Raw genomic sequence first — 25,074 nt, 5'->3', positions numbered from 1 at the left:
ACACCATTATTAGTTTATTACTATCTTCGCGGACCTCTTTCCAAATGCATTCCTCGTGTCTTTTGGAAGCCAGTGGACTGAAGAATCATTGTACTACCAATATTGTGTCTCGTTATTTGCAATCAAAGCAGCATCATTGTCGCAATATTAAGTTAAACTATTTCTAACTTCTACTTTATGATAGAATAAAATAAAAATAATAGATACTCCCTCCGTATCACTTTAAATGATGTTTTAAGAGAAATTTTTTGTTTCATTTTAAGTGATGTTTTCAAGTTTCCATGTAAAAAGTAAATGCAATTTTATGTTTTTAACTATTTATATTCTGCAGTATGATTTTTTACTGGTTGATTTATATGTATTTATTGTTGTTTTTAAACAAACGAGAAAAATTGAAGAAAAATTTGTATTTCCTTAATTAGTGTGCAAAAATCTTAAAATCCACTTATTTTGATACAGAGGGAGTAATAGTTAGTAACAAGCAAAACGAACCAAAAAACATTGACTATAAGAAAAATATACTTCTTTGGAGATATTAATTAGTCCTATTTTTTTTGTAACTCTATATCAGTTAGTCCTAAAATATTCAATTTTGTCTGTGTGAATGTGAAATCTTGAAGCCTAGGGAGTTTAAGTCTTTAATCCGTGTGTTTCGCCCTGTTTGACCTGTCGCAAGACATGGCAGGTCGGTCAATTCAAAAATTCAATATATGGGTGCATGTCGAGTCGGTTTTAAGAGAAACAGATGCGGTCGCCCGAATTTTAATCGCAGATATCCGTCAATCCGAAAAATAAAAATCAAAGTTATAACTAAAAATATTTTGTAAAAAAAATAAAAATTATATTTTAATTATAAATATAGGATTTATATTATTTTCTACAGAAAATAATTATTTTATTACAAAACATAATTATTTTATTAAAATTTATATTATCCGTGTACCCGTCTTTTTCACGGTCATGCGGGTTAAAATTCTGAAACCAAAAGATAAAGGTGAAAAAATTTGGAAATCTGACAGAAAATAGTAATATCGATGTATTTACATAATTAATAAAATATAATAGATAAAAATACTACACCGCCTAAGCTACTAGCTTGTCTTTTTGTAGCATTAATTGAGTTACACTAAGGGTATGAATGGTGACCAGGGAACGACGAGGAATAATGTATTCCCTGACGTTCCTAAAAAAAATTACCATTCACAAGGAATAATAATTTCCTCTCATTCCCTTTCATTCCCTTTTTTGTAGAGAATTAAAGAACAAAATTATTCCTTGTCAAATTTGATAAGGAATAACCATTCCTTTTCATTCCTGGTATTTTATTCCCGTACATTCCTTTTTTATTCGTTCCTCTTGTTTCCCGGATGGTCACCAGTCGGACCCTAAGAAGTAATAGTGTCTATATAGTAACGCCTAGGTACCGAGTCACACTCATTCCAAATTAAGAAGCTTATAAACAAAACAGAAATGGCATCTCCTGCCGTCCACACCACACAGAAACCACATGTAGTCTGTGTGCCTAATCCGGCTCAAGGACACATCAACCCGATGCTTAAGGTGTCTAAACTCCTCCACGCTGTAACCTTCGTCAACACCGTCTACAACCACAAACGTCTCCTCCGATCTCGTAGACGCAACGCGCTAGACGGGTTTCCTTCCTTCCGTTTTGAGTCTATCCCTGATGGTTTACCGGAGACTGATGGGAATACAACACAAGACATCCCTTCCCTTTGCGTGTCCACCATGAACAATTGTCTTTCTCCGTTTAAGGATCTTCTCCGGAAAATAAACATCCGAGATGATTGTTGGACCAGAATTTAGCACTAAATCCTTCCCGCCAAAAAGATAAGAAAAGGGCTAACGACGACCTCGAGTTGAGCTTAGACAGGCCCATAAGAACTCGTAACCCGAAGTCGGCCCATAGAACCCGAGGTTCTTTGAGTATGAATAAGTCAAAGAATAAAGAGAATTATTCTCCTTATATATCGGAGAGCGATCAATAAAGAAGAGGTCATAGCTAGAAAGGTGGAGCATGTGCAACAAATTATTAACCATATTACTAGCTTGTTGCAACAACCTTGCTCTCATATAAAAGAGACCTTGGATCTAACGAAGAGGACATCTTCTCCAGAGACGAAACAAAGACAAAAAGAATGAAACCAAAAGAATAAAGACTGACGAAGAGGGGGAGAGACTTCGGTCTCGGCAAGATTGCCATCTTCCTCTACCAACACATGATGGAATCATTATATCTATTTAATGATTAAACAAGTCATCCATTTCTTTATGGTTTAAGAAGAACGAGAGAGATGAGATTCCCAATAATCATCTCACGACGTAAACACATCTTTGTAATTGTGAAAACAAGAATCCATGACGATAGCGACCCTCGTATCATGTTAATGATCGACCTTATCTTCATACGACAAGATCGGTCTAAAGAGATCAAATGCAGTTCGAGAACTTATCCATCGTACACTAACTACTAATTATTCAAGACAAGAGAGCTCGAAGCAAACATCAAGCTCGAGACCGACGAAGTCGAGGTCTAACCCATGACTGAAGAAACCGACATCTCTTTCGAGATGATTATAATTGAACTACGTGTAGACTTGATCCCTTGACGGGTACGTAGGCAGCTCGATCCCGATTTCAGTCACGATCCTTCTTAATCCTGATATCTCTATGATATTCGACCTGTGAATATAGTCCATTCTTGTCGACTCATACCTGATTACATCGTTGTGTTCTAAGGATATCGTTGCCCACGTTATTTCTTTCCTAGATTGAACTCCCGATCACTATCAAATTCTTAGTGTAGATTTTAGGATCTACATTTTGGCGCCGACTGTGGGGAATAAAAACGAAAAACATCCTTGATAGGAACCTGATCTAAGGCTTGTAAACACGAAAATGGATTCATCTCATATGGTGTCCAATACCACAATAAACAAACCATCACACCACGATGGCATCGATCTCAATGGATCATAAACAAGAAACAAAACATGAGATTCGATCCCGACCTCAGATAAATTGAATCACTGTTGCTGATAAAAATAATTCATCTCGCCGAGTCTCACCAATAACCTTCTCAAACCATAGTAGACCGGCGACGAGTTCTGATAGCCCGACCTCCCCAGTTTGGGTCCGGTCAAATGATCGTCCAACACGAGAAAAGTTTGCTAACCGAGCTAATGCACTCAAATGAATACATATGCCGAGGCAGAAGAATGTAAAATGTCCTGATTAACAGATCGCAAAAGCAAGAAATTGTCGGTATTGTCTTGGACGGCTCAGAATAAGACAAAGAAAATGACTTCGCTACGCGTCGAGCATGAATTCTTGATTAATAAATGATCAGAAGTGAGGAAGAATCTTGACGAGACTATATCACAATATCACGAGCGTGCTTGGACCATGCACAATGACTAAATACACCAACAAAGGAACCATAAATATCTTGACCACCGTTTGGTGGAAGGGAAGAAGCGGAGCTCGCCAAGCTCGAGAACTAAAAGATTTACTCTCCCTTCGGCCACAGCCTCATGTCTCGAACACAGTTCTAGGTGTTCCCGATTTTACCATATCCAAAACCGAATGTTTCAAGAGTGGGAGCGCAAAGACTCCACGAAAAGAAGGGCTCGAGATCTTAGAATCCATAAACACCAGATATCTTATCATTATGAAAAGAAGACAGGAAACAACAGAAGTCGAAAGAAGCATGATCAAAAATAGACATCTCAAGGTCTCGGATTCGTTATTTACTCGTAACCTGCACACCCGACTTCCTGTTTGAGACAAGAATCGACGAACTCGACGTCTCGTTCAAGACCAACGATATCAATGTCTCACTCGAGATAATTATAAATTAAGTCATATGAGACATGAACTAAGGTTACTATCTACTCAAATCCCACGAACGAGAGCTCAGAAGCTGGAGAGCCCCGACTGCAAGCACCCGCCTCTCACCTTCCGGCGAAGAGGAGTTCTCAATGCTCAAGAGAAACAATTAAAACACATCCCAACGAGATCTCGAGCTGACGACACACCATTCGCTATGATCGTTCTATGACGTAAGAACTTCCCCGTATTTGTACAATAAGAGACGAGATCATATTACATCTATGATAGACGGAAAAGGATACAAGTTCCTCTACCAAACGGAATCTAGTGGGTTAGATCGAACTCATGCCTCGATCACGATATACGAGCCAAGATCAAACGCTTAATGCAGCAAATGAGGTCGACTTGGAACTTCAGTTACTAAAAGACTTTTCCGTTCTCCAACTTCGTTACCTCACGTGAAGAACTGGGGGATACTTATTAGTACTGGATTTAAAACTAAATCCATCCCACCAAAAGGATAAGAGAACCAGCTGACAGCATTAACTCGAGTTAGGCTCAAACCGGCCCGTGAAATCTCGTAAAGTAACGTCCGCGCATAAACGATATTTGGTTAGATCGAAGGCCAAGTCAAAAGGACTCCGCATATCTGGCTGTGTATCTCGTAACACGTATAATCGAGAAAGAAGTCATAGCTGAATGTGCAGAACACGCGCAACAAACTAACCAAACTTATAGGAGTTGACATCGTCCTATAAAAGAATAACGAGATCGTTCTCGCAAGCACCTGAGTTCTACTTTCCAATTAACAAAAGACCATTCACCCAGCAAGAGTGACAATGAAAAAGAAAATGTATTTTTATTACTTCATTGTATAACAAAGGCACAACTTCCTATCACGTGATTGGAAAAATGAGGAGCTTGCACTAACTAAGAGCCACATCCAAAAAGACCACAAAATTTTCTATTAATTAGCTATGGAAGCATTAAACATGCAAGACGAACGATGAGGAGAAGAAAAGATATTCAATTCCTTATATTTGTTGCATGAAGTAAAGACGACGTCTCCGTATTTACTACAATGTGAGATAAAATCATACTTTGATGATGACAACAAGTAAAGACACGAACTCTTCTATGATATTTGATCTGATGAGATCGCGATGAATCCAACGTCTCGAGACTGATGAAGCCGACATCTTGCTCGATACCAATGCAGAACACTTCTCCCTGGAGACAACTAAACTGATTTCTCGCTCAAGACCGATGAAACTGCCATCCCAGCATGGTACGATTGATCAAAGATCAAACCCAACCGGGAAGGATTTGATCCACGATGATGGAACCATGAGCCGCAGGTCGCCGCCATCCTATTCACTAGACGCATAAGACAAATGATCTAACCATCAGAACAGATGGAACCCGACATCACACTCGATCTCACCAGGTTCCGATCATAAAATCTCACGAGGTCATAGGTCAACTCCAATCATTACTGCAGCACCACCAAACTCTGAGACACTCCCTAAGCGAAATGAGAATCCTATATGAGACACGGGGATATCAAAGTCCAAAGAATATGAGCCGTCACGACACTAAGCTCACGAAAATAGAGCGAGCTGACTCGACTGCGGCCAATTATGCAAACCTTCCACGACGAGCATTAACACCTTTAAATGCGTCGGGAGCTACAATCCCCGATCATCCAACCTCTTGGGGTTCGGACCCGGCAAAACGACAGATCAAGCAGAGACGATCTTATTGCTCGGTCTAATACATCGGGGCAGGTATCTCCCTTGCCGACAGCACAGACTCCTGAGGAGGATGATGAGCTGCGATGCGCGCTCGCCACTCCCATTGACAAACCCCAGAGCTAAGGGACTCACTCAACAAACAGGTACATATGAAGATACCTCCACTTCTTACAGAACGAGAACACTAAGCTTGACCATGAGTGGAGGACGAACATGGAAACAAGAAAGAGAAATACATTCCCACCACTCATACGCAGTTTACCATCGCATGACAATAAAACAAGGAGAAGAGAAACGACCAAGAAAACGATTATTCGATCTCTATGTCATCAAACCATTAAATGATATGACGATAAAACAATTCTTCCACTTATTTTTCGACAAGAAGAAAAGACACGAAACTCTTTACGTTTACTCCACAAGACAATTCCATCTCCATATCTGTTAAAGCCGAGAATCTTTTTCAACGAAGAAGGACTCAAGATTAAAGCCACAAATGCATTTCTTTATTATTCCCCAAAAACTCATTTCTTAACGAGGGTTACACGATCTCTTTACGAGATCACGATAATGAAACTGTGTATCTTCATCCGCCTTGTATCGAATAAGAGTGAGAGCTCACTCTCCTCGTGATATCGAAGCTAGCAAAGACCGAGTTTATCTACCACTGAGAATCTCCAGGTGCTCCCGAAATTTCCACCTCACGATGTAGATCCCTCAACAGAAGAGACATCTCACCTCGATCTGGATCAAACCACCACAGCCTAAGTCTCAATAGACTGGGCAAAGATTGGATCAGCTAGCTCGAACGCGAAAGCCTACTAGTTCGCTCTCAAATCAATTTGACTGACCAAAAGCAAAGCAAATGTCTATCCCTCGAGCTATCGAGCTCCCAAAACCCTAATGACGCATATACGAACTGTATGAAACACACATCCACTATCATTAAGCAAGTACAGATCTTGCATCCGAGTTAAATATAGACAGGCTCGACCTCTAACGAGCTCGTGAAACACGAAGGATCAAGAAGTCGCCCTCCTCCAATAATGGCATCGAGTTCGATCTCTGATGCAGAAGCTCGAGGAGCCGAAACTGGATCTTGCTCCATGAAAACAATGAGTCATATGTCCAAGGAACCTTAGCAGCTCAGTGGCCAAGTTCGACTCTTCAAGAATATCGACCAACACAATTTCCAAAGAGCTGAAGTCAAGGAGCCAGTGAAACTTTACACTCTCAGATGGATAGTGAGCTTTTGAACAAGCTCTTATCGTGCCTCCAGAAATATATCGAGCATGATATCAGGCAGATCGAAACAAAAATACCACATAGGCGCAAAGAAAGCTCAAGCCTAGCATTCTACACTCCTTAAAGTGACAAATCCATCTACTTCATTATGAAAAGAGCCATCGAACGCCTGACTTCAAACGATCTCGAACTACTTAAGGGGCCAGTATATCCCTTTCCGTAGAAGAAGCAAATAGATTTTATCTATAACGAATCATGGAAAATCACAAACAAAATCCAAAGCATCACTCAAAGGCCCCGACCACGAAATCATTTTCTGTTAAGGAAAACGATAAATCTGGACAAACCACGCAGAAATATTCTAAGATCACATGTTGTCTAAACGATATTTCCAAACAAAATCTAAGCCACAAGAGGCAGTATGCGCGACATGATCCACGACGGCGTACTATGAGTTGTGCACATATCAAGTTAATAATTCGCAGCCGCATCAACTTCTCATCAACTACACAAGGGAAAACCGATCAAACATGCAACACCATTTCTTCTCCGCTAGATCGCAGTCGTTAAACCAGAACACGCCCATATCGGTAAACAATTGTCTTTCATCTATTTACACATAAATACATTGTATCAGAGAATAGATTCTCGCATCACTTTTACAACTTATATATTATCAAATTCAAATCACTATTTCAAATCGCAAGTTTCATAAATAGACTTATATAACCGCAAAATGTTTTATACATTATTCTCACGCTACCAGTAGCTCGAACTAGTATTGAGATTCACTTTTCGGTCTCAATTGGCTCGGAATATCCTTAAACTCTATTTTCAACTTTAAACAAGCTCAAACTCTTAGCTAGTTTTTGTTGGGGTCAAAAACGGTTACGACGAAGTTAACATTCAAAACGTCCGAAGAAGAAAACGAAAAATTTTCTTCGACAAATACTTTTTCGAAATAGATTCTTCCTTACGAAAAGCTTTGCGGAGGAAACACGAAAAAGGTCGCTACGCAGCGACAAACGCGTGTTCCGCTCGATCGCTACGTAGCGACCGACCTCGAGCCAAAGCCCGATCGCTACGTAGCGACCGAGCGCCCGTTCCGCTCGGTCGCTACGTAGCGACCGAGCTCGAGCCAAGCTCGGTCGCTACGTAGGGACCGAGCGTTCGTTCCGCTCGGTCACTACGTAGCGACCAAGCGTTCGCTACGCTCGGTCGCTACAAAGCGACCGAGCGTCCGTTCCGCTCGGTCTCTTCCGAAACGTCGATACGACGATTAGTCCATGCATTCTCGTCTACCCTTCGATGCTATCTCCCGAAGACCGTTGCGAAGCCATTTCATGTTTCCTGCCATTCTAAGTCATCGGCCAAACTTTACGGTAAAAACCGCGAAAAGTTCATTCTTTATCGAAAGAAGCCGTAATAAATGCTTCGAGTCAGAAGACGGCCCAAAGGGACCTAAGACATGACTCAAGGCCCAACTTATGATTTCTTATCCAACAGCCCGTAAGCCGCATGACGGTTTACGCTTGGTTCGCAAGGAAAGATAAATGTCAAGTTTCCGCGGATAAATACGAAATTTTGAAGATAACTACGAAGATCGGAAAAAATGGGATATCTCCATTTTTATGCTATGATGGCTTAAGGGCAGAAGAGGAAAAGCGCAAACCGACCTAGGAGCCGGTATATAAGGAGTCCTAGGCGAGAAGCATGGGAAGAACTTTTCTCAGAGCAAACTTAGCACTTAGAGCAATTAGGCATATTTCCGTTTTTGTTATTCGAGCTGCGACTCAACTAGGTTATTGCCGTCTTAGGGTTTTGGAACTAGGAATCTTGCCGACAGCTCCCGTAGCCCAGACTCTTACCTTGTTGTAATGCCCAAACGCGAATTCGGAATAAGATCTACTTTGCCCTCTTTTCGATTTCTTATACTCTATCGTTGTTATTCTTGTGTTTTGATTGCTTGGCGTGTGGTATTAGCAGATATCCGGGACCTCTGGGAAATTAGGATTTTCCTAGTTTCCTTATTTAAACGGAAATCGACAGTGCGAATTTCGATTCCCACAGTTTGGCGCTAGAAGGAGGGGGATCTACGGATCAATCTAACCCGCAAAAGCCACTCAACGATCAGGAACGATATGCAAGACTCGACGTGCACGAACGTCATCTCGTTCAAGGGGGGAGCAACGGTCGATCGAGCCAAACCTCGAAACGATCTCCTTGTTATCGAACTGATGATCCGAGATGTCGACGTCGCTAGGGTGCTAATCGACACTGGAAGTTCGGCCGATATCATCTTCAAAGATATTCTCGAGAAAATAGGGATCGATCAATCCGAAATCGTGAAATACCCTAGCCCACTACTGGGACTTTCGGGAGAAACGGCCATGGCCTACGGGTCGATTAATCTCGCAGTCAAAGCCGGAACCGTGACAAGAGTCATAGGGTTTCTTGTTGTTGACCGTCCCGCATCTTACAACGTTATCATGGGAACGCCATGGTTGAACACCATGTGTGCCATCCCATCAACGTACCATCTTTGTCTCAAGTTTCCAACCCCTAATGGAGTCGAGGTAATATGAGGAAACCCAAGAGTATCACAGGTGTGTTACGCCGCAGAACAAAAACAAAAAAAGACCAGACCTCGAGACCACTCCTAGAAAAGCGGAGAAAAAGATCTCCAACAAGTATTCGCGAAGTCAAGATTCGGCGGAACTCTTCTAGCAGTCTCTTAACATCACGGCCCTAGAGGAAAAACGTGAACCAACTTGCGAACCTGTGGTCACAGTCTGTCTCGACGAAGCATCTCCGCGAGCCTTTGAGGACAGAGCTCCTAACCTGTCTAAAAAAGAACCTCAATACTTTCGCATGGGCCGCGGAAGATATGCCAAGGATCGACATTAACATAACGTGTCACGAATTAAATATCGATCCGACCTTCAAACCCGTCAAACAAAAAGGGCGGAAGCTAGGACCTGAACGGGCTTCCGCGGTAAACGACAAGGTCGAAAAATTTCTTAAAGTCGGGTCAATAACGGAAGTGAGGTATCCAGACTGGCTTGCTAACCCTGTAGTAGTCAAAAAGAAAAACGAAAAATGGCGAGTTTGCGTGGATTTTACCGACCTAAACAAGGCCTGTCCAAAAGATAGTTTCCCTCTGCCACATATCGATTGATTAGTAGAAGCAACGGCGGGTAACAAACTTATGTCTTTCATGGACGCCTTCTCAGGTTACAATCAAATTATGATGAACCCTGACGATCGCGAGAAGTCTGCGTTCACTACCGATCGCGAAACCTATTGCCACAAGGTAATGCCCTTCGGCCTCAAAAACGCTGGCGCAACTTACCAACGACTCGTGAACCGTATGTTCTTCAAACAACTCGGTAAAACGATGGAGGTTTATATCGACGACATGCTCGTCAAATCTCTCCAAGCAAAGGATCACGTTTCACATCTCGAGGAATGTTTCGCGCAGCTAAATTCCCATAACATGAAGCTCAACCCGACAAAATGCAGGTTTGCCGTAGCATCAGAGGAATTCCTCGGCTACCTAGTCACATTCCGCGGCATCGAAGCTAATCCAAAATAGATCAACGCACTGATCGAGATGGCTTCACCGAAGAATAAGCGGGAAGTCCAAAGGCTGACCGGTAGAGTCGCGGCACTTAACTGGTTTATTTCACGATCAACGGACAAGTGCCTGCCCTTCTACGATGTCTTACGGGGAAATAAAAAAATTCGAATGGTCGGAAGAATGCGAAAACGCTTTCCAACAGCTGAAGCGGTATTTAGCTTCCCCTCCAGTCCTAGCAAAACCCGTGGAGGGGGAACCTTTGTTCTTGTACATCGCTGTATCGGCAACAGCTGTGAGCGGCGTGCTGATCAGGGAAGAACGCGGTGAACAGAAACCTATTTTCTATATAAGCAAAACCTTGCTGGATGCCGAATCTAGATACCCGCTAATGGAAAAATTAGCATGCGCGGTCGTAATATCGGCCCGAAAACTAAGACCATATTTCCAATTCCACACGATCGTCGTCCTCCCGACTTTTCCCCTACGGACGATTCTGCATAGCCCGAGTCAATCATGCCGGTTGGCCAAATAGGCGGCCGAATTGAGCGAGTACGATATCGAGTACCGACCGAGAACAAGCGCAAAATCACAAGTGCTTGCAGACTTCTTGGTCAAATTACCGGCAGAGACCATAACCAACGAGGAACCAAATTCCACTTGGCTCCTCCACGTCGACGGATCCTCGTCCAAGCAGGGATCAGGCATCGGAATTCGCCTCACATCTCCGACGAGCGAGATCTTAGAGCAATCATTCAGACTAGAATTCCACCCCTCAAACAACGAGGCCGAATACGAAGCACTCATCGCAGGGCTGCGTTTGGCTCACGGCTTGAAGATAAGAAACATTCACGCTTACTGCGACTCCAAGTTAGTGGCACGTCAGTTCAGCGGAGAGTATGAAGCCAGGGACGAACGGATGGACGCGTACCTCAAACTGGTCCAAAAACTAGCTCAAAAGTTTGACTGTTTTACCCTTACGCGAATTCCTTGTTCCGAAAACGTCCAGGCAGAAGCTCTCGCGGCCTTTGCATCAAGTTCTGACCCAGGACTTAAAAGGGTAATTCCGATCGAGTTCATCAAACATCCGAGCATTGGACCACCAATCGTCGTCAACCTCATAGAAGGTCAAGATGACGAAGAAAAAGAAGTTACGATACAACCGCAATCGGAGCAATCCGATTACGGCTGCGATACCCCATGGCTGCAGACAATTCGAGACTACATTATCAATGGACACCTGCCCACCGAGAAATGGGCAGCCAGCAAAGTCCGAACACAGGCCGCGCGCTACGTAACAGTGGACGGCGAAATTTACAAATGAAGATTCTCCGGACCACTCATGACGTGCCTGGAAGGGGAAAAAGCAAGAAAAGTGATGGAAGAAGTACATTCTGGGTCCTGCGGCAACCATTCCGGCGGAAGATCGCTGGCATTGAAAATCAAACGCCATGGATACTACTGGCCAACGATGATCGGAGATTGCGAGAAGTTCGCGCGAAAATGCGAAAAATGCCAGAGGCATGCTCCAACCATCAGACAACCAACCGAAGTTCTCTCCTCCATCACATCGCCCTAACCTTTTATGCGTTGGGCCATGGACATCGTCGGTCCCCTTCATAATTCAAAGCAAAAGCGTTTCCTTTTAGTCCTCACCGATTTCTTTTCAAAATGGGTAGAGGCAGATTCGTACGCGAGTATAAAAGATGTCCAAGTCGAAAGTTTCGTATGGAGAAACATCATCTGAAGGCATGGAGTTCCTTACGAAATCGTAACCAATAACGGATCTCATTTTATCTCCACCCGGTTCGAGGCGTTCTGCGAAAAATGGAAGATACGACTTAACAAGTCGACGCTCAGGTTTCCGCAGTGTAACGGACAAGCTGAAATGATTAATAAAACCATTCTCGACGGACTGAAGAAACGCTTAGAGGCCAAAAAAGGCAGGTGGGCCGACAAACTCGATGGAGTCCTCTGGTCCCACCGTACCACCCCGAGGCGAGCAACAGGAGAAACCCCTTTCGCTCTGGTGTACGGAACGGAATGCATGATTCCCGCAGAAGTAGAGTTCCCCGATGTTCGAAGAAGATTACTTCCCGAACGAGAGGAGCTCAACAACGCAATGCTCCTCGATGATCTCGATCTCATTAACGAGCGCCGAGATCGAGCGCTCATCCGAATCCAAAATTACCAACACGCAGCCGCAAAGTCCTACAATTCCAACGTACGGAATCACAGATTTAATCAAGGAGACCTGGTCCTTCGCAAAGTCTTCCAAAACACCGCTGAACGAAATGCGGGAAAACTCGGAGCAAACTGGGAAGGACCCTATAAAATCGAAAAAGCCGTCCGACCGGGCTCCTACGAAATAGCCAACATGCAAGGCATAAAAATTCCAAGGACCTGGAACGCGATGCATCTCAAAAAATACTATCACTAAACAAACCAACTCACAATGACCGAACTACGAGACAGCTTGATCTCCATAAGGAGTACAGTTTGTTGAAAGGAAAATTTAGCTGTCCCCCCTCATTAAAAAGGGGGGGGGGGAGTGCATACGTATACTCGTATACTCTCAAACTCGAAAACATCCGACCACGCCTTCGATGTTTCCGACATATCTTAACCAAGCAAATTATTTTTTATCCACAAAACATTTTCGATATTCGAAAATAAATCAGCCTTTAGGGAGAAGCAGCCTTTGGCATCGCGAGACGTCGCGAGAGATGCCTCGAGGGTTACTTCTTCCGAATGACGATAACGGACACTCCGTCAAAAAATGATGAACATTTTAACACATATCTTCCGCAAAAACTCTAAACGACGGCATCTGCCGCCAAGTCCGGTGCTGATCACATCGAACTCTTGAACGTCCTAAACAGACATAGCCATCTTACGAAGATGACTCTCGTACATCCGACACAAGGATAATAGTGCTATAAAAGAAACCCGAAATTTTGGTCCAGCACTTCCGGTTGGCTTAAAAATTGTCTCCGGAGAGATGCTTGATTCATATCTAACAAGTCATATATGCCGAGAACCTATCGCGGACTTCAAATCGGTACGAATCAGGTTAAAATCGCGACAGATAAATCGATTGCCGGCTAGTCACCGCATAAAATCTTAAAACCGAAAGTAAACCTAGGTCTTGTCCTAAACCCAACGCATGATATCCAAAAGATACGAGATCCCAAAAACATGCCTCTATGTTTATATTCGACATCTTCAGATATCCCGCGAAGTCGAAATCTCGCGGAAAAACTCTTGAAACAGATCTCGAACAAAACATTTCACATCGAAGAAGGATATGAGACGACAACTCATCACCCTTCTTCCACACCATACGTAAGCTTATGAAAAATGCAACTCAACCATCTTGTCATAAAAAGAAAGCCACAGAGCGGCAGGGATTCAAAGCCACATACGGCCAGTCCCGAAACACGAAATGAGGCCATTTAAGGCCGAAACATCAAACATTAAAAAAAAAAAAAATCTCCCGCAAGAGATTTAACCAAAGTCATCCTCAAAGCTCACGCTCCCTCTTCACCTGTCGCTTCGTCCAAGCCTGGAGCCGCATCACCTCCGCCTTCTCCGAGCACCGGATCTTTCCCCTCTGGGCCTTCTGAACACGTCAGAAGAAAGCACGCGGATTTCAGGTCAGTTAGGATGAGATCGAAATCTCCATCCACGGCTGCCAAATCTCCCTTGCAGCCGGACAGTCGGGCCTCTTCGGCCTCTAAGGTCGGAGGAGTCTCACTCTGGAACGACTGAACCACGGCCATCCCGCCCTCAATCGTCGCCAAGGCTAAATCCTTGTTCCGGATGCACTCGAGGGAGCCCACAAAGGCGGAGATCTTCGCCAAGCGAGCCTGAAACTCAGAACGAAGAGCGTCCTTGGCCTCTCGAATCCCGCGGTTCGTTAACCCTGCATCGCCCTCGATCTGATGCTGAAGACGACACACCTCCGAATATTTGGCCTTCCTGGCTTTCTTCTCCTTAAGAAATGAACTCGCCGTCTTCCCGAGGTCCCTCTCGAGCTCCCCTATCGCGACCTCGAGTTTTGACACTTTCACGGAGTGAGAATCCTTGACAGTCGTAAGCATGGCCTCGATTTCAGACTATCTACCATGCAACTCCAACAACTCCCCGGCGAGACGACTGGTCTCAGAACTGCACTCGCTGATCATCCCATCGATCAACGACATGAACTGCGAAACGAGAAGAAAGTAAGGGATTCTTTGTCTTTTAGAGAAATATGTAACAATCAAGAAAGTAAGTGAGCGACAAACCTTTCCGCGAAGCCCCGATGCTTTGCTCGGGTCTCCTTGCTGCGAAGATTCCCCGTCACCGCCCTTGGTAAACTTCCTCTTCCGGCCCTTAGGCTGAGCAACCGGAACAACACTAGGAGCGCGCAGTGCTAGAACGATCTCTTTCCTGGCCGGAGGAGGAGGCATAGAGTCAGCAGCCCTCTCCTTATCCTCGACAAGAATCGGAGTCGTGGACGATCCAGCAGGTAAAGCCGAAGCATCCAGAACGACCGAGCCTGCGAGAGTTCCCGCATCTCGCGCAGTTACGACCTCGGTCCCATGACCCGGAGCAATGGCCAGTGCAGAAGAGGACGGGAACTCGGCGCCGGTTCGAACCTGTTCCTTCTCGGCTTGGCGACGAACTAGTCTCTCTCGAAAGGAGAGATGGTCGGCAACGCAAGCCGGCGCTTCGACCAGAGAAGTCGGAATCGGAGCCGGAGAGGTGGCCTCGCCCATCTCAACATCGGAAATTCTCTTGTCACCATGGGAAGAAGACATGTTGAAGGCAAAAGATTTAGAGCTATAGAGGTTTTGGAGGTTTGAAGAAGGGAAGGTGTGAAGCAAATGAATGACAAGAGCTCACTACTTATAGAAGTATGGGCTCGGAATTTTATATTTTTTAATATACACTTTCTCGAAAATTCTCTTCCGCGGAGTTTGAAGTAAACTTCGTTCCATACGCCTAACTTTGCCAAAATCGTCAAATCGCGCGCAAGAGTCTCGACTCTAATGAGCTGGGGGGCTAACTGTTGCGGTCAAAAACGGTTACGACGAAGTTAACATTCAAAACGTCCGAAGAAGAATACGAAAAACTTTCTTCGACAAATACTTTTTCAAAATATATTCTTCCTTACGAAAAGCTTTGCGGAGGAAACACGAGACATCAGACAAGAGCTCGAAAAAGGTCGCTACGCAGTGACCGAACGCGTGTTCCGCTCGATCGCTACGTAGCGACCGACCACAAGCCAAAGCCCGGTCGCTACGTAGCGACCGAGCGCCTGTTCCGTTCGGTCACTACATAGCGACGGAGCGTTTGTTCCGCTCAGTCGCTACGTAGCAACCGAGCTTCGGCTCGAGACCGAGCGTTCGTTCCGCTCGGTCGCTACGTAGGGACCGAGCTCGAGCCGAAGCTCGGTCGCTTCTTCCGAAACGTCGATACAACGATTAGTCCACGCATTTTCGTCTACCCTTCGATGCTATCTCCCGAAGACCGTAGCGAACCCATTTCATGTTTCCCGCCATTCTAAGTCACCAACCAAACTTTACGGTAAAAACCGCGGAAAGTTCGTTCTTTATCGAAAGAAGCCGTAATAAACGCTTCGAGTCAGAAGACGGCCCAAAGGGACCTAAGACATGACTCAAGGCCCAACTTACGATTTCTTAACCAACAGCCCGTAAGCCGCATGACGGTTTACGCTTGGTTCGCATGGAAAGATAAATGTCAAGTTTCCGCGGATAAATACGAAATTTTGAAGATAATTACGAAGATCGGAAAAAATGGGATATCTCCATTTTACGCTATGACGGCTTAAGGGCAGAAGAGGAAAAGCGCAAACCGACCTAGGAGCCAGTATATAAGGAGTCCTAGGCGAGAAGCATGGGAAGAACTTTTCTCAGAGCAAACTTAGCACTTAGAGAAATTAGGCATATTTTTGTTTTTGTTATTCGATCTGCGACTCAACTAGGTTATTGCCATCTTAGGGTTTTAGAACTAGGAATCTCGCCGACAGCTCTCGTAGCCCAGGCTCTTACCTTGTTGTAACGCCCAAACGCGAATTCGGAATAAGATCTACTTTGCTCTCTTTTCGATTTCTTATACTTTATCGTTGTTATTCTTGTGTTCTGATTGCTTGGCGTGTGGTATTAGCTTATATCCGGGACCCCTGGAAAATTAGGGTTTTCCTAGTTTTCTTATTTAAACGGAAATCGACAGTGCGAATTTCGGTTCCCACAGTTTTACCACACGGGGTCAAATGAACCAAGCTCTCGTCGACATAAACCACCCTCCATATCGAAAAAGAACATCAATAAACCGCGTCCTTAGGCCACGACTGGTCCGCGAGTTGGATTCCTGATCAGCTTCCATCTCGCAAAGCATCTCGAGGGCGAGCGATATAAATTGCTCCTATAGCCGAACCAAAGTAAACGTTCGACTCTCTACGTGTAGCCAATCATTTGCATTGACTTAATGATTCGTTGAGATTATATCCAACACCTTTACACAAACACAAAAATATTAACATAAACTCGAGTTGACGCGGAATAAGCAAATGGACTCACATAAAAAAAATCATAAACAGAAACAAATTCAATCACAAAATCCCATCTACCATGAGGGATCAAAATAACTCTCTATGTTTTTCAAATAAGCGACTCCGCTGACAAGCTCGACCCATATTTGTGAAACCGCGAGCTCGATCCAATTCTCGTCTCCCGTGCGACGTCTCCAACAGACTACTTCGAACTATTTCCTTAACCCACATACATAAACGAAATCGATCACTTAGTGATCAAACGAACATCATGCGGCTTGATATAATACACCAAATAAGCTGAGATCGAATTCACATTTTGATCACGACAAACATGCCAAGATCGAACACTCAATGTAATTGTTCTTGCATGATCTCGCCATCAAATGGAGAACGACTTTGCGAACTCATTAAAGAAGAAAATGGCTCGGAGTCATGTTGTCTCAATTGATAAAAGGCTTCTCCATTCTCCAACCTCATCGCCTCACTTGAATAACTGGGGGGACAAATGTTGGACCAGAATTTAGCACTAAATCCTTCTCGCCAAAAAGATAAGAAACAGGCTAACGACGACCTCGAGTTGAGCTTAGACAGGCCCATGAGAACTCGTAACCAGAAGTCGGCCCATAGAGCCCGAGGTTCTCTGAGTATGAATAAGTCAAAGAACAAAGAGAATTATTCTCCTTATATATCAGAGAGCGATCAATAAAGAAGAGGTCGTAGCTAGAAAGGGGGAGCATGTGCAACAAATTATTAACCATATTACTAGCTTGTTGCAACAACCTTGCTCTTATATAAAAGAGGCCTTGGATCTAACAAAGAGGACATCTTCTCCGGGGACGAAACAAAGACAAAAAGGATGAAACCAAAAGAATAAAGACTGACGAAGAGGGGGAGAGACTTCGGTCTCGGCAAGATCGCCATCTTCCTCCACCAACACATGATGGAATCATTATATATATTTAATGATTAAACAAGTCATCCATTTCTTTATGGTTGAAGAAGAACGAGAGAGATGAGATTCCCAATAATCATTTCACGACGCAAACACATCTTTGTAATTGTGAAAACAAGAATCCATGACGATAGCGACCCTCGTATCATTTTAATAATCGACCTTATCTTCATACGACAAGATCGGTCTAAAGAGATAATATGCAGTTCGAGAACTTATCAATCGTACACTAACTACTAATTATTCAAGACAAGAGAGCTCGAAGCAAACATCGAGCTCGAGACCGACGAAGTCGAGGTCTCGCCCATGACCGAAGAAACCGACATCTCTTTCGAGATGATTATAATCGAACTACGTTTAGACTTGATCCCTTGACGGGTACGTAGGCAGCTCCATTCCGAGTTCAGTCACGATCCTTCTTAATCCCGATATCTCTATGATATTCGACCTGTGAATATAGTCCATTCTTGTCGACTCATACCTGATTACATCGTTGTGTTCTAAGGATATCGTTTCCCACGTTATTTCTTCTCTAAATTGAAGTCCCGATCACTATCAAATTCTTAGTGTAGATTTTAGGACCTACAATGATGTTCCTCCAGTGAGTAGTGTTGTATCGGACTCTGTAATGAGTTTTACACTTGACGCTGCCGAGGAGCTAGGTGTCCCAGATGTTGTTTTTTGGACCGCAAGTGCTTGTGGCTTGATGGCTTTTCTACATTTTCAACGCTTTATCGAGAAAGGTTTAACTCCTTTTAAAGGTACTAATTCACATAGGTTTTTAATAAAAAAGTTCGAGATTACGAAGTTTTAGTTCACATAGTTTTTTTTTTATAATTCACATAGTTAAAAAGAGAAGAAATTTTGTATCCTATAGATTACTAATAAAGACTAGGTTGGTGGATTTGACAGATGAAAGCTAGAAGTCTAATAAGGAGCATCTAGAGACGGTTATAGACTGGATACAATCAATGAAAATTTTTAGGCTAAAGGACTTCCCTAGCTTCATCCGTACCACTGATCCTGACGACATAAAGCTCAATTTCTCCATTCGAGAGGTCGAGCGATTCAAAGGCGCCACTGCGATCATTCTCAACACGTTTGATGATCTGGAACATGACGTCATACAGTCGATAAAATCTATGTTACCTCCAGTTTATTCTATTGGACCGCTCAATCTCCTAGCGAGCCAGGAATTCTATGTGGATAGTGATATGAGACAAATTGGATTAAATTTGCGGAGAGAAGAAACTGAATGTTTGGACTGGCTCGACACTAGAGCTCCAAACAGTGTTATTTTTGTAAATTTTGGATGCATAACAGTGATGGTGTGGAGCAGCTAGATGAGTTCGCTTGGGGTTTGGCTGGTAGTGGGAAAGAGTTTTTGTGGGTGAACCGACCGGATTTAGGGGAGGGGGCAACGGTTCCACCGGAGTTTATAAGGGACACGGTGGACCGGGGAATGATGGCCAGTTGGTGTCCTCAAGAAAAAGTCATTTACCACCCAGCAATAGGAGGATTCTTGACGCATTGTGGGTGGAACTCGACGTTAGAAAGTCTTTGTGGCGGTGTTCCGATGATATGTTGGCCATTTTTTGCGGAGCAGCCAACGAACTGTAAATTTTGTTGCGATGAGTGGGGAGTAGGGATGGAGATTGGCGGTGATGTAAAGAGAGAGGAGGTTGAGGCAGTTATCCAAGAGTTAATGGATGGAGAAAAGGGAAAGACACTACAGGAAATGTGGTTAGTAATAGCGGACGAAAAGCGCTATCATTTTGGTTTAATAGCGTTTCCTTGGACGCTCTGACATCACCCGTTATAAAAAGTCTAACCCTTTTAATAGCGATTTTCCTCTGTGCTATTACTAAGTGTATAACAATAGCGCTTTTGTGTTCGTAATTGTTAGTATTTATAATAACGTTTAATAAATATTATTAGAACCAAATAATTTGATTTTTCCTAGTAGCAAAGATAGCAAATGTTTTGTGTTATTAATTAGTTTTATAATTATCCCAAAATTAATTAATAATTATTATTGAATTGATTTTTAAATAATTAATTCGAAAATATGAAATAAAAACAATATAAATTATTAAAATTCCAAAAATCAATATAATTATTCAAATCCCATAACACAACATTATCACATTCATACAAACCATCACACAAGCATACAACATATCATCAATCTACCACTAATAAACCTTCACAATCATCCCTAACATATACACTATCATCATCCATATCATCACCCATATCATCAACTTCTTGGACAGGTAAAGGAGCACCACCTAAATCCTCTTCTGTTTCCAACTCATGATAACCTCTAGGTGGTGCTCTCATAACAACATACCAATTTGAAGCATCATCCTCCCTAGAGTAGAAAACCTGTTTCGCTTGAGAAGGTAGAATGAATGGATCTTTCAAATAGGCTGCTTGGTTCATATGAAGGTTAACAAGAGTGAAGCCATCTTCTTCCTTCACACCATTCGCTGTGTTTGCCCAGTTGCATCTAAAGAGTGGCACTTTGAACATGTGATAGTCGATGACCAAAATCTCCTTTATCACTCCATAGTATGTAATCATATCCGCGACCTGTCTCATATCTCTTGCACTTGATCTACACATGCTAAAGGCTTCATAAGTTACTCCACTGTTTTGTGTCTTCAGCTTGACCGCATCAGTATGAAACCGTTGGCCATTGATGATGAATCCTTTATGTGCTAAAGCAACATTTCTTGGTCCAAATGCCAACCACCTTATCTCCTTAGAATGACTATCTTTTGAGTCTAAATGAATCTGCCGCAGGAAATCAGAGGATTATCATCAAGCCGAGGTACTTAAATTATAATCAAAACATGATAATATGTACCACGAAACCAATCATCAATCTACAAGCTAACCAGTCATCAAAATACTAAAAATCCAGACAGTTTCATCAAGCTATAAGCTACTCAGACATCAATTCGCTAAAATATGGACATGTTCTTCAAGATACAAACCAGGCATCATGATACAAGCTAACTAGTCATCACCAAACAAGCTAACCAGTCATCACCAAACAAGCTAACCAGTATTTACAATAATAATCAAGAAAAGAATTTGGAGTTTGTAACCTTATTTTTAAGCCATTCTGTAAAGTGTTCAGTATGGTTTTTCCATAACAAAGTTTCATTTTTAGCCAATCGAGCATCCTTAGCTTGCAACTCTTCCAAATGCATCCTGATTTTAAATTAAACAACAGTATATGAAAATGAAATTATGAGTAAAACAAGTAGAAGAAACATAGAGAATTACTTACTCAAGAAAGGGATCCAAAGATGCCATGTTCATTAGCACATATCGATGTGCAATGTCTCTATCTTTATCTGACAGGGTAACCTCTATACCCTTCTGCAGAGGTCGGCCTTCAACCACCATTCTATCAGCCTCAACATCTTCATTACGATTAACTGCTTCTTGAACTGGTACTGATTCTTTAAGGAACTCTAAACAAAATGCAACACATTCTCCAGCTAAATACGCCTCAGCCATACATGCTTCTGGCCTTGCATAATTCTTAACAAAAGCCTTTAGTGTTTTCATGTACCTATAACTCAGGAAATATGAATATTAGTCAAACATCATTGTGGGAAGTGGATATATTGAAGAGAGATGTTGATCAAACCTTTCGAAGGGATACATCCATCGGAAGTGAACTGGTCCTCCCAACCGTGCCTCTCTTGATAAATGTAGTGGAAGGTGAAACATGATATCAAAAAGGGCTGGAGGGAAGAAGCGCTCCAGCTGACACATTGTCTCCACAAACTCTGTCTCCATGGATATAAGTTTCTCTGGGTCAATGATGCGCTGACACAACCTGTTGAAGTAACTGCATAATCTATTTATGGCTATCCTAGGACCCCTATGTAACAACCCTCTTAATGCAGCTGGTAACAAGTTCTGTACTAAGACATGATGATCATGCGACTTTAAACTACCAATATTTGGAGGGTTAACTGAAACACTATTCGCAATATTACCACAATAACCATCAGGGCCTCTAAACTTAGCTAACCTTTGGCAGAAAATGGTCTTCTCTCTCTTCGATAACCAGTAGGCAGCAGGAGGTAAGTATGTTTTCTTTCCCCTCACCTCTGTGTGCAAGTGCTTTCTGATTCCAATATCTTCTAAGTCTTTTCTTGCTTTCAACCCATCTTTTGACTTCGCACTTTGCATCAACAGAGACAATATAGCATTGGACACATTCTTTTCTACGTGCATAACATTAATATTGTGACGAACAGGCAACTGCTAACACATTAAACAAGAAACTGTTAGACATATTGATCTCTTCTTCCAGTAATCAGATAATATAGGTCAGTTACTATAGTTTACCTTCCAGTAAGGTAGATCAAAGAATATTGATCTCTTCTTCCACCGCCATAGTTCATTTGATTCTTCACACTCTTCTTCTTGTAACCTCTCATCATCTTCCAACTCTAGTCTTTTCCTTTTTTTCCTTCTCTAGAGGTCTACCAAAATCATTCGTAAAAGCTTGTAGTGTCTCATATATCTCAGCGCCTGTTTGTATCCTATTAGCATTCCCTTCCTCCACAGTGTTGTCAAACCAAGCTTTTTTATATCTGTAACGATGGCCAGGCGGTAGTCTCCTTCTGTTACTCATGTAGACAAACTTGCGGCTAAACTTAAGCCACCTTGCAGGTGTATCCTTTCCACATACATTGCAGGCTTGTTTCCCCTTTACTTTACATCCAGACAGTGTTCCTAAGGCTGGATAGTCACTGATACTCCAAAGCAGCAAGGCTCTGAGATTAAAGTTCTCCTTCGCAAATGAGTCATACACTTCAATACCCTCAGCCCACAAATCCTTTAGATCGTCTATCAGTGGTGCTAGGTAAACATCAATGTTGTTACCAGGAGCAGTAGGACCAGGGATCAACAAAGTCAGCATTATATTCTCAGCCTTCATACACATGGTTGGAGGCGTGTTATAGTTCACTAACAACACTGGCCATGTGCTGTGATTGGTGCTTTGCATGGAGAAAGGGTTCATCCCATCTGTAGAAATCCCAAGTCGAAGATTCCGTGGATCAGCAGCAAAGTCTGGCCATTTAGCATTCACTTGTGCCCAAGAGATAGAATCAACAGGGTGCCGCATTGTACCATCTTCAGTGGCATTGGTATAGTGCCAACGCAGATCTTCAGCCATCCTTTGTGATCTAAACATCCTCCTAAACCTGTCCTTGATTGGAAAATATCTAAGGACCTTTGCCGGAATCCCCACCTTTAACTCATTACTGTGCTTATCCATTTCCCATCTTGAAACTTTGCATCTTGGACAGCTTTCTAGGTTCTCATACTCCTTCCTATACAATATGCAATCATTCTTGCAAGCATGAATACTGTCGTAGCCGAACCCAAAGATCTTCAGAAATTTCTTGATTGCAGCTAAACTCTTGGGAAGAACATTGTCTTCAGGTAGCAAATCCTCAAGTAAAACCAACAGCTGATCAAAGTAGTTCTCCGACACACCACTTTTAACCTTGAATCTGTAAAGTCCCATGATAGCTGAAACCTTTGTGTGCTTGAGACAATCCGAGTATAATGGCGTTTGAGCGTCTCTGAGCTTTTTCTTAAACTCAATTTCCTCTGGTGCTTCATCGTCTTCGTTGTCAGTTGTCGGGTTTGGACCACCTTCGTCCATGGAGAATGTTGTCTTAAACAAATCAAACGCCTCTGTTTCATATTGAAGAACACTGTCTTCTGCAGAATCTCTTTTTTCTCCATGAATACTCCAACGAGAACTCTTATACTTCTTATCCATACCCCTAATCACCAAATGCTCCACAATTTTATCCAGTGACTGATGGCTCAGATTGCGGCAGTCTCTACAAGGGCATAGCATTTCAGACAGACTTCCCAATCTTTTTGCGGACGAATTCACAAAATTAGTTGCTCCTTCTGAATACTCGTGGCTATTCCTACAAGAATCAGACAAAAGAAGTTAGCTTTATTTCAATCGGCGAGTAGAAATGAGATCGAGGGATTTTAGGTTATACCTTGGAAGCCAAATCCACGACTTATCCATTTGCTTACTTTCAATCGGCGAATACAGGAACAGCTGGTTTGATTTTAGCTCGAGAGATACATGTGCTTTCTTTAGGGTTTTTTCGATTTTAGATCGCGAGACAGAAAGGAGTTTCGACAGAAAGAGAGATGTTGTGTTCTGAAATTTTCCGAGTGCAAACAGAGACAGAAAAAAATGAACGGTTGTGATCAAAGATTTGGAGAGAAATCGGACGGTCTATGATTAATCCGAGTGCAATCTTAGTAGTTGCTCCTCATTGGCTCAAAAAATAAAAAGAATGGCTAAGATTGAAGTTGGGAAGACACATCCATCGGCATATGGTTTGCCACGTCTGCAATCTTGGAGGTTACTCCTTATTGGCTCAAGGTATTAATTTCGTTTGAAATCTGGAAATTAATATATAAATATGATTTTGAAGCAAAAAAAATTAAATTAAATCTTAAAAATCAAATATTCAGTTTTCCAATTTTACAAAAAACAAATTGTATGAATATAATTTTTTTATGTGAGCTTTTATAAGATTGATCAATCTAGTTCATATGTTCATAAACACTACTACTTATTTGTATGTACAAAGGCTTTAGGGTATAGGGTTTGAACAAATGAGTGTTTATAAAATTTATAACTAATCAGTTTTGTGAAATTAAGATTACAATATCCTTTTAAGAATGAACAAAATTGTGAAATCAAGTACAATTAGGGTATAGGGAATAGGTTTGTACTATAGGGTTTAGGGATTTCACTTTAGGGTATAGGATTTTAATTTTTCGTCTTCCCGTCTGTGGATTTAATTTTTAAAGCTTATGGTTTAATGTAAAATTATGCACTTAAGGGTATAGGGGTTAACAAGCTAAACATTTTCACACATAACCTTATATCATAATATAACACATAATTTTTGTTTTTTTGTCTGCTAACTGTTACATAATATCATACATGATTTCAACTGAGTAAAAAAGTACCTAAACATTCGATCGATCACACACTAGAAATATATAGCCGATGAGAACCAACTTGAAAAATGTTTCAGACGACAATTTTAGA

The 25,074-nt window shown here is 42.4% G+C and overlaps 2 protein-coding genes and 1 pseudogene across 2 annotated transcripts; 1 reads left to right on the top strand and 2 right to left on the bottom strand.

Moving 5' to 3' along the window:
- Window positions 1–665: 665 nt before the first annotated feature.
- LOC106399902 lies at window positions 666–19,885 on the top strand (annotated as a pseudogene).
- Window positions 19,886–20,028: 143 nt separating this feature from the next.
- LOC125586924 lies at window positions 20,029–21,487 on the bottom strand. Its single transcript, XM_048756829.1, has 2 exons — window positions 21,056–21,487; window positions 20,029–20,738 (listed from the first exon to the last, which is right to left on the bottom strand). Exons 1-2 carry the CDS (start codon window positions 21,158–21,160, stop codon window positions 20,124–20,126), a joined length of 720 nt encoding a protein of 239 aa, XP_048612786.1. The 5' UTR covers window positions 21,161–21,487; the 3' UTR covers window positions 20,029–20,123.
- Window positions 21,237–24,030, bottom strand: LOC125587094. Its single transcript, XM_048757239.1, has 4 exons — window positions 24,002–24,030; window positions 22,420–23,923; window positions 21,607–22,229; window positions 21,237–21,528 (listed from the first exon to the last, which is right to left on the bottom strand). The coding sequence occupies exons 1-4, from the start codon at window positions 24,028–24,030 to the stop codon at window positions 21,237–21,239; spliced, it is 2,448 nt and encodes an 815-aa protein (XP_048613196.1).
- Between the last annotated feature and the right edge of the window lie 1,044 nt (window positions 24,031–25,074).

The sequence above is a fragment of the Brassica napus genome, chromosome C5 (assembly GCF_020379485.1).
Source record: "Brassica napus cultivar Da-Ae chromosome C5, Da-Ae, whole genome shotgun sequence".
NCBI classification, from domain to species: Eukaryota; Viridiplantae; Streptophyta; class Magnoliopsida; order Brassicales; family Brassicaceae; genus Brassica; species Brassica napus.
The sequence above is the reverse complement of the archived record's forward strand: the minus strand, read 5'-3'. Positions and strand labels throughout refer to the sequence as shown.

Bases quoted from the DNA above. Each gene is read 5' to 3' on its own strand.
- LOC125586924 (XM_048756829.1), bottom strand. From the start codon at position 21,160: ATGCATTTGGAAGAGTTGCAAGCTAAGGATGCTCGATTGGCTAAAAAT. The intron at 20,739-21,055 runs GTTACAAACTCC...TTCCTGCGGCAG, and splicing joins CAGAATGGCTTAAAAATAAG to ATTCATTTAGACTCAAAAGA.
- LOC125587094 (XM_048757239.1), bottom strand. From the start codon at position 24,030: ATGGATAAGTCGTGGATTTGGCTTCCAAG. The intron at 22,230-22,419 runs GTTGGAAGATGA...ATGTGTTAGCAG, and splicing joins AAAAAAAGGAAAAGACTAGA to TTGCCTGTTCGTCACAATAT. The intron at 21,529-21,606 runs GTTTGATCAACA...CCTGAGTTATAG, and splicing joins TGGATGTATCCCTTCGAAAG to GTACATGAAAACACTAAAGG.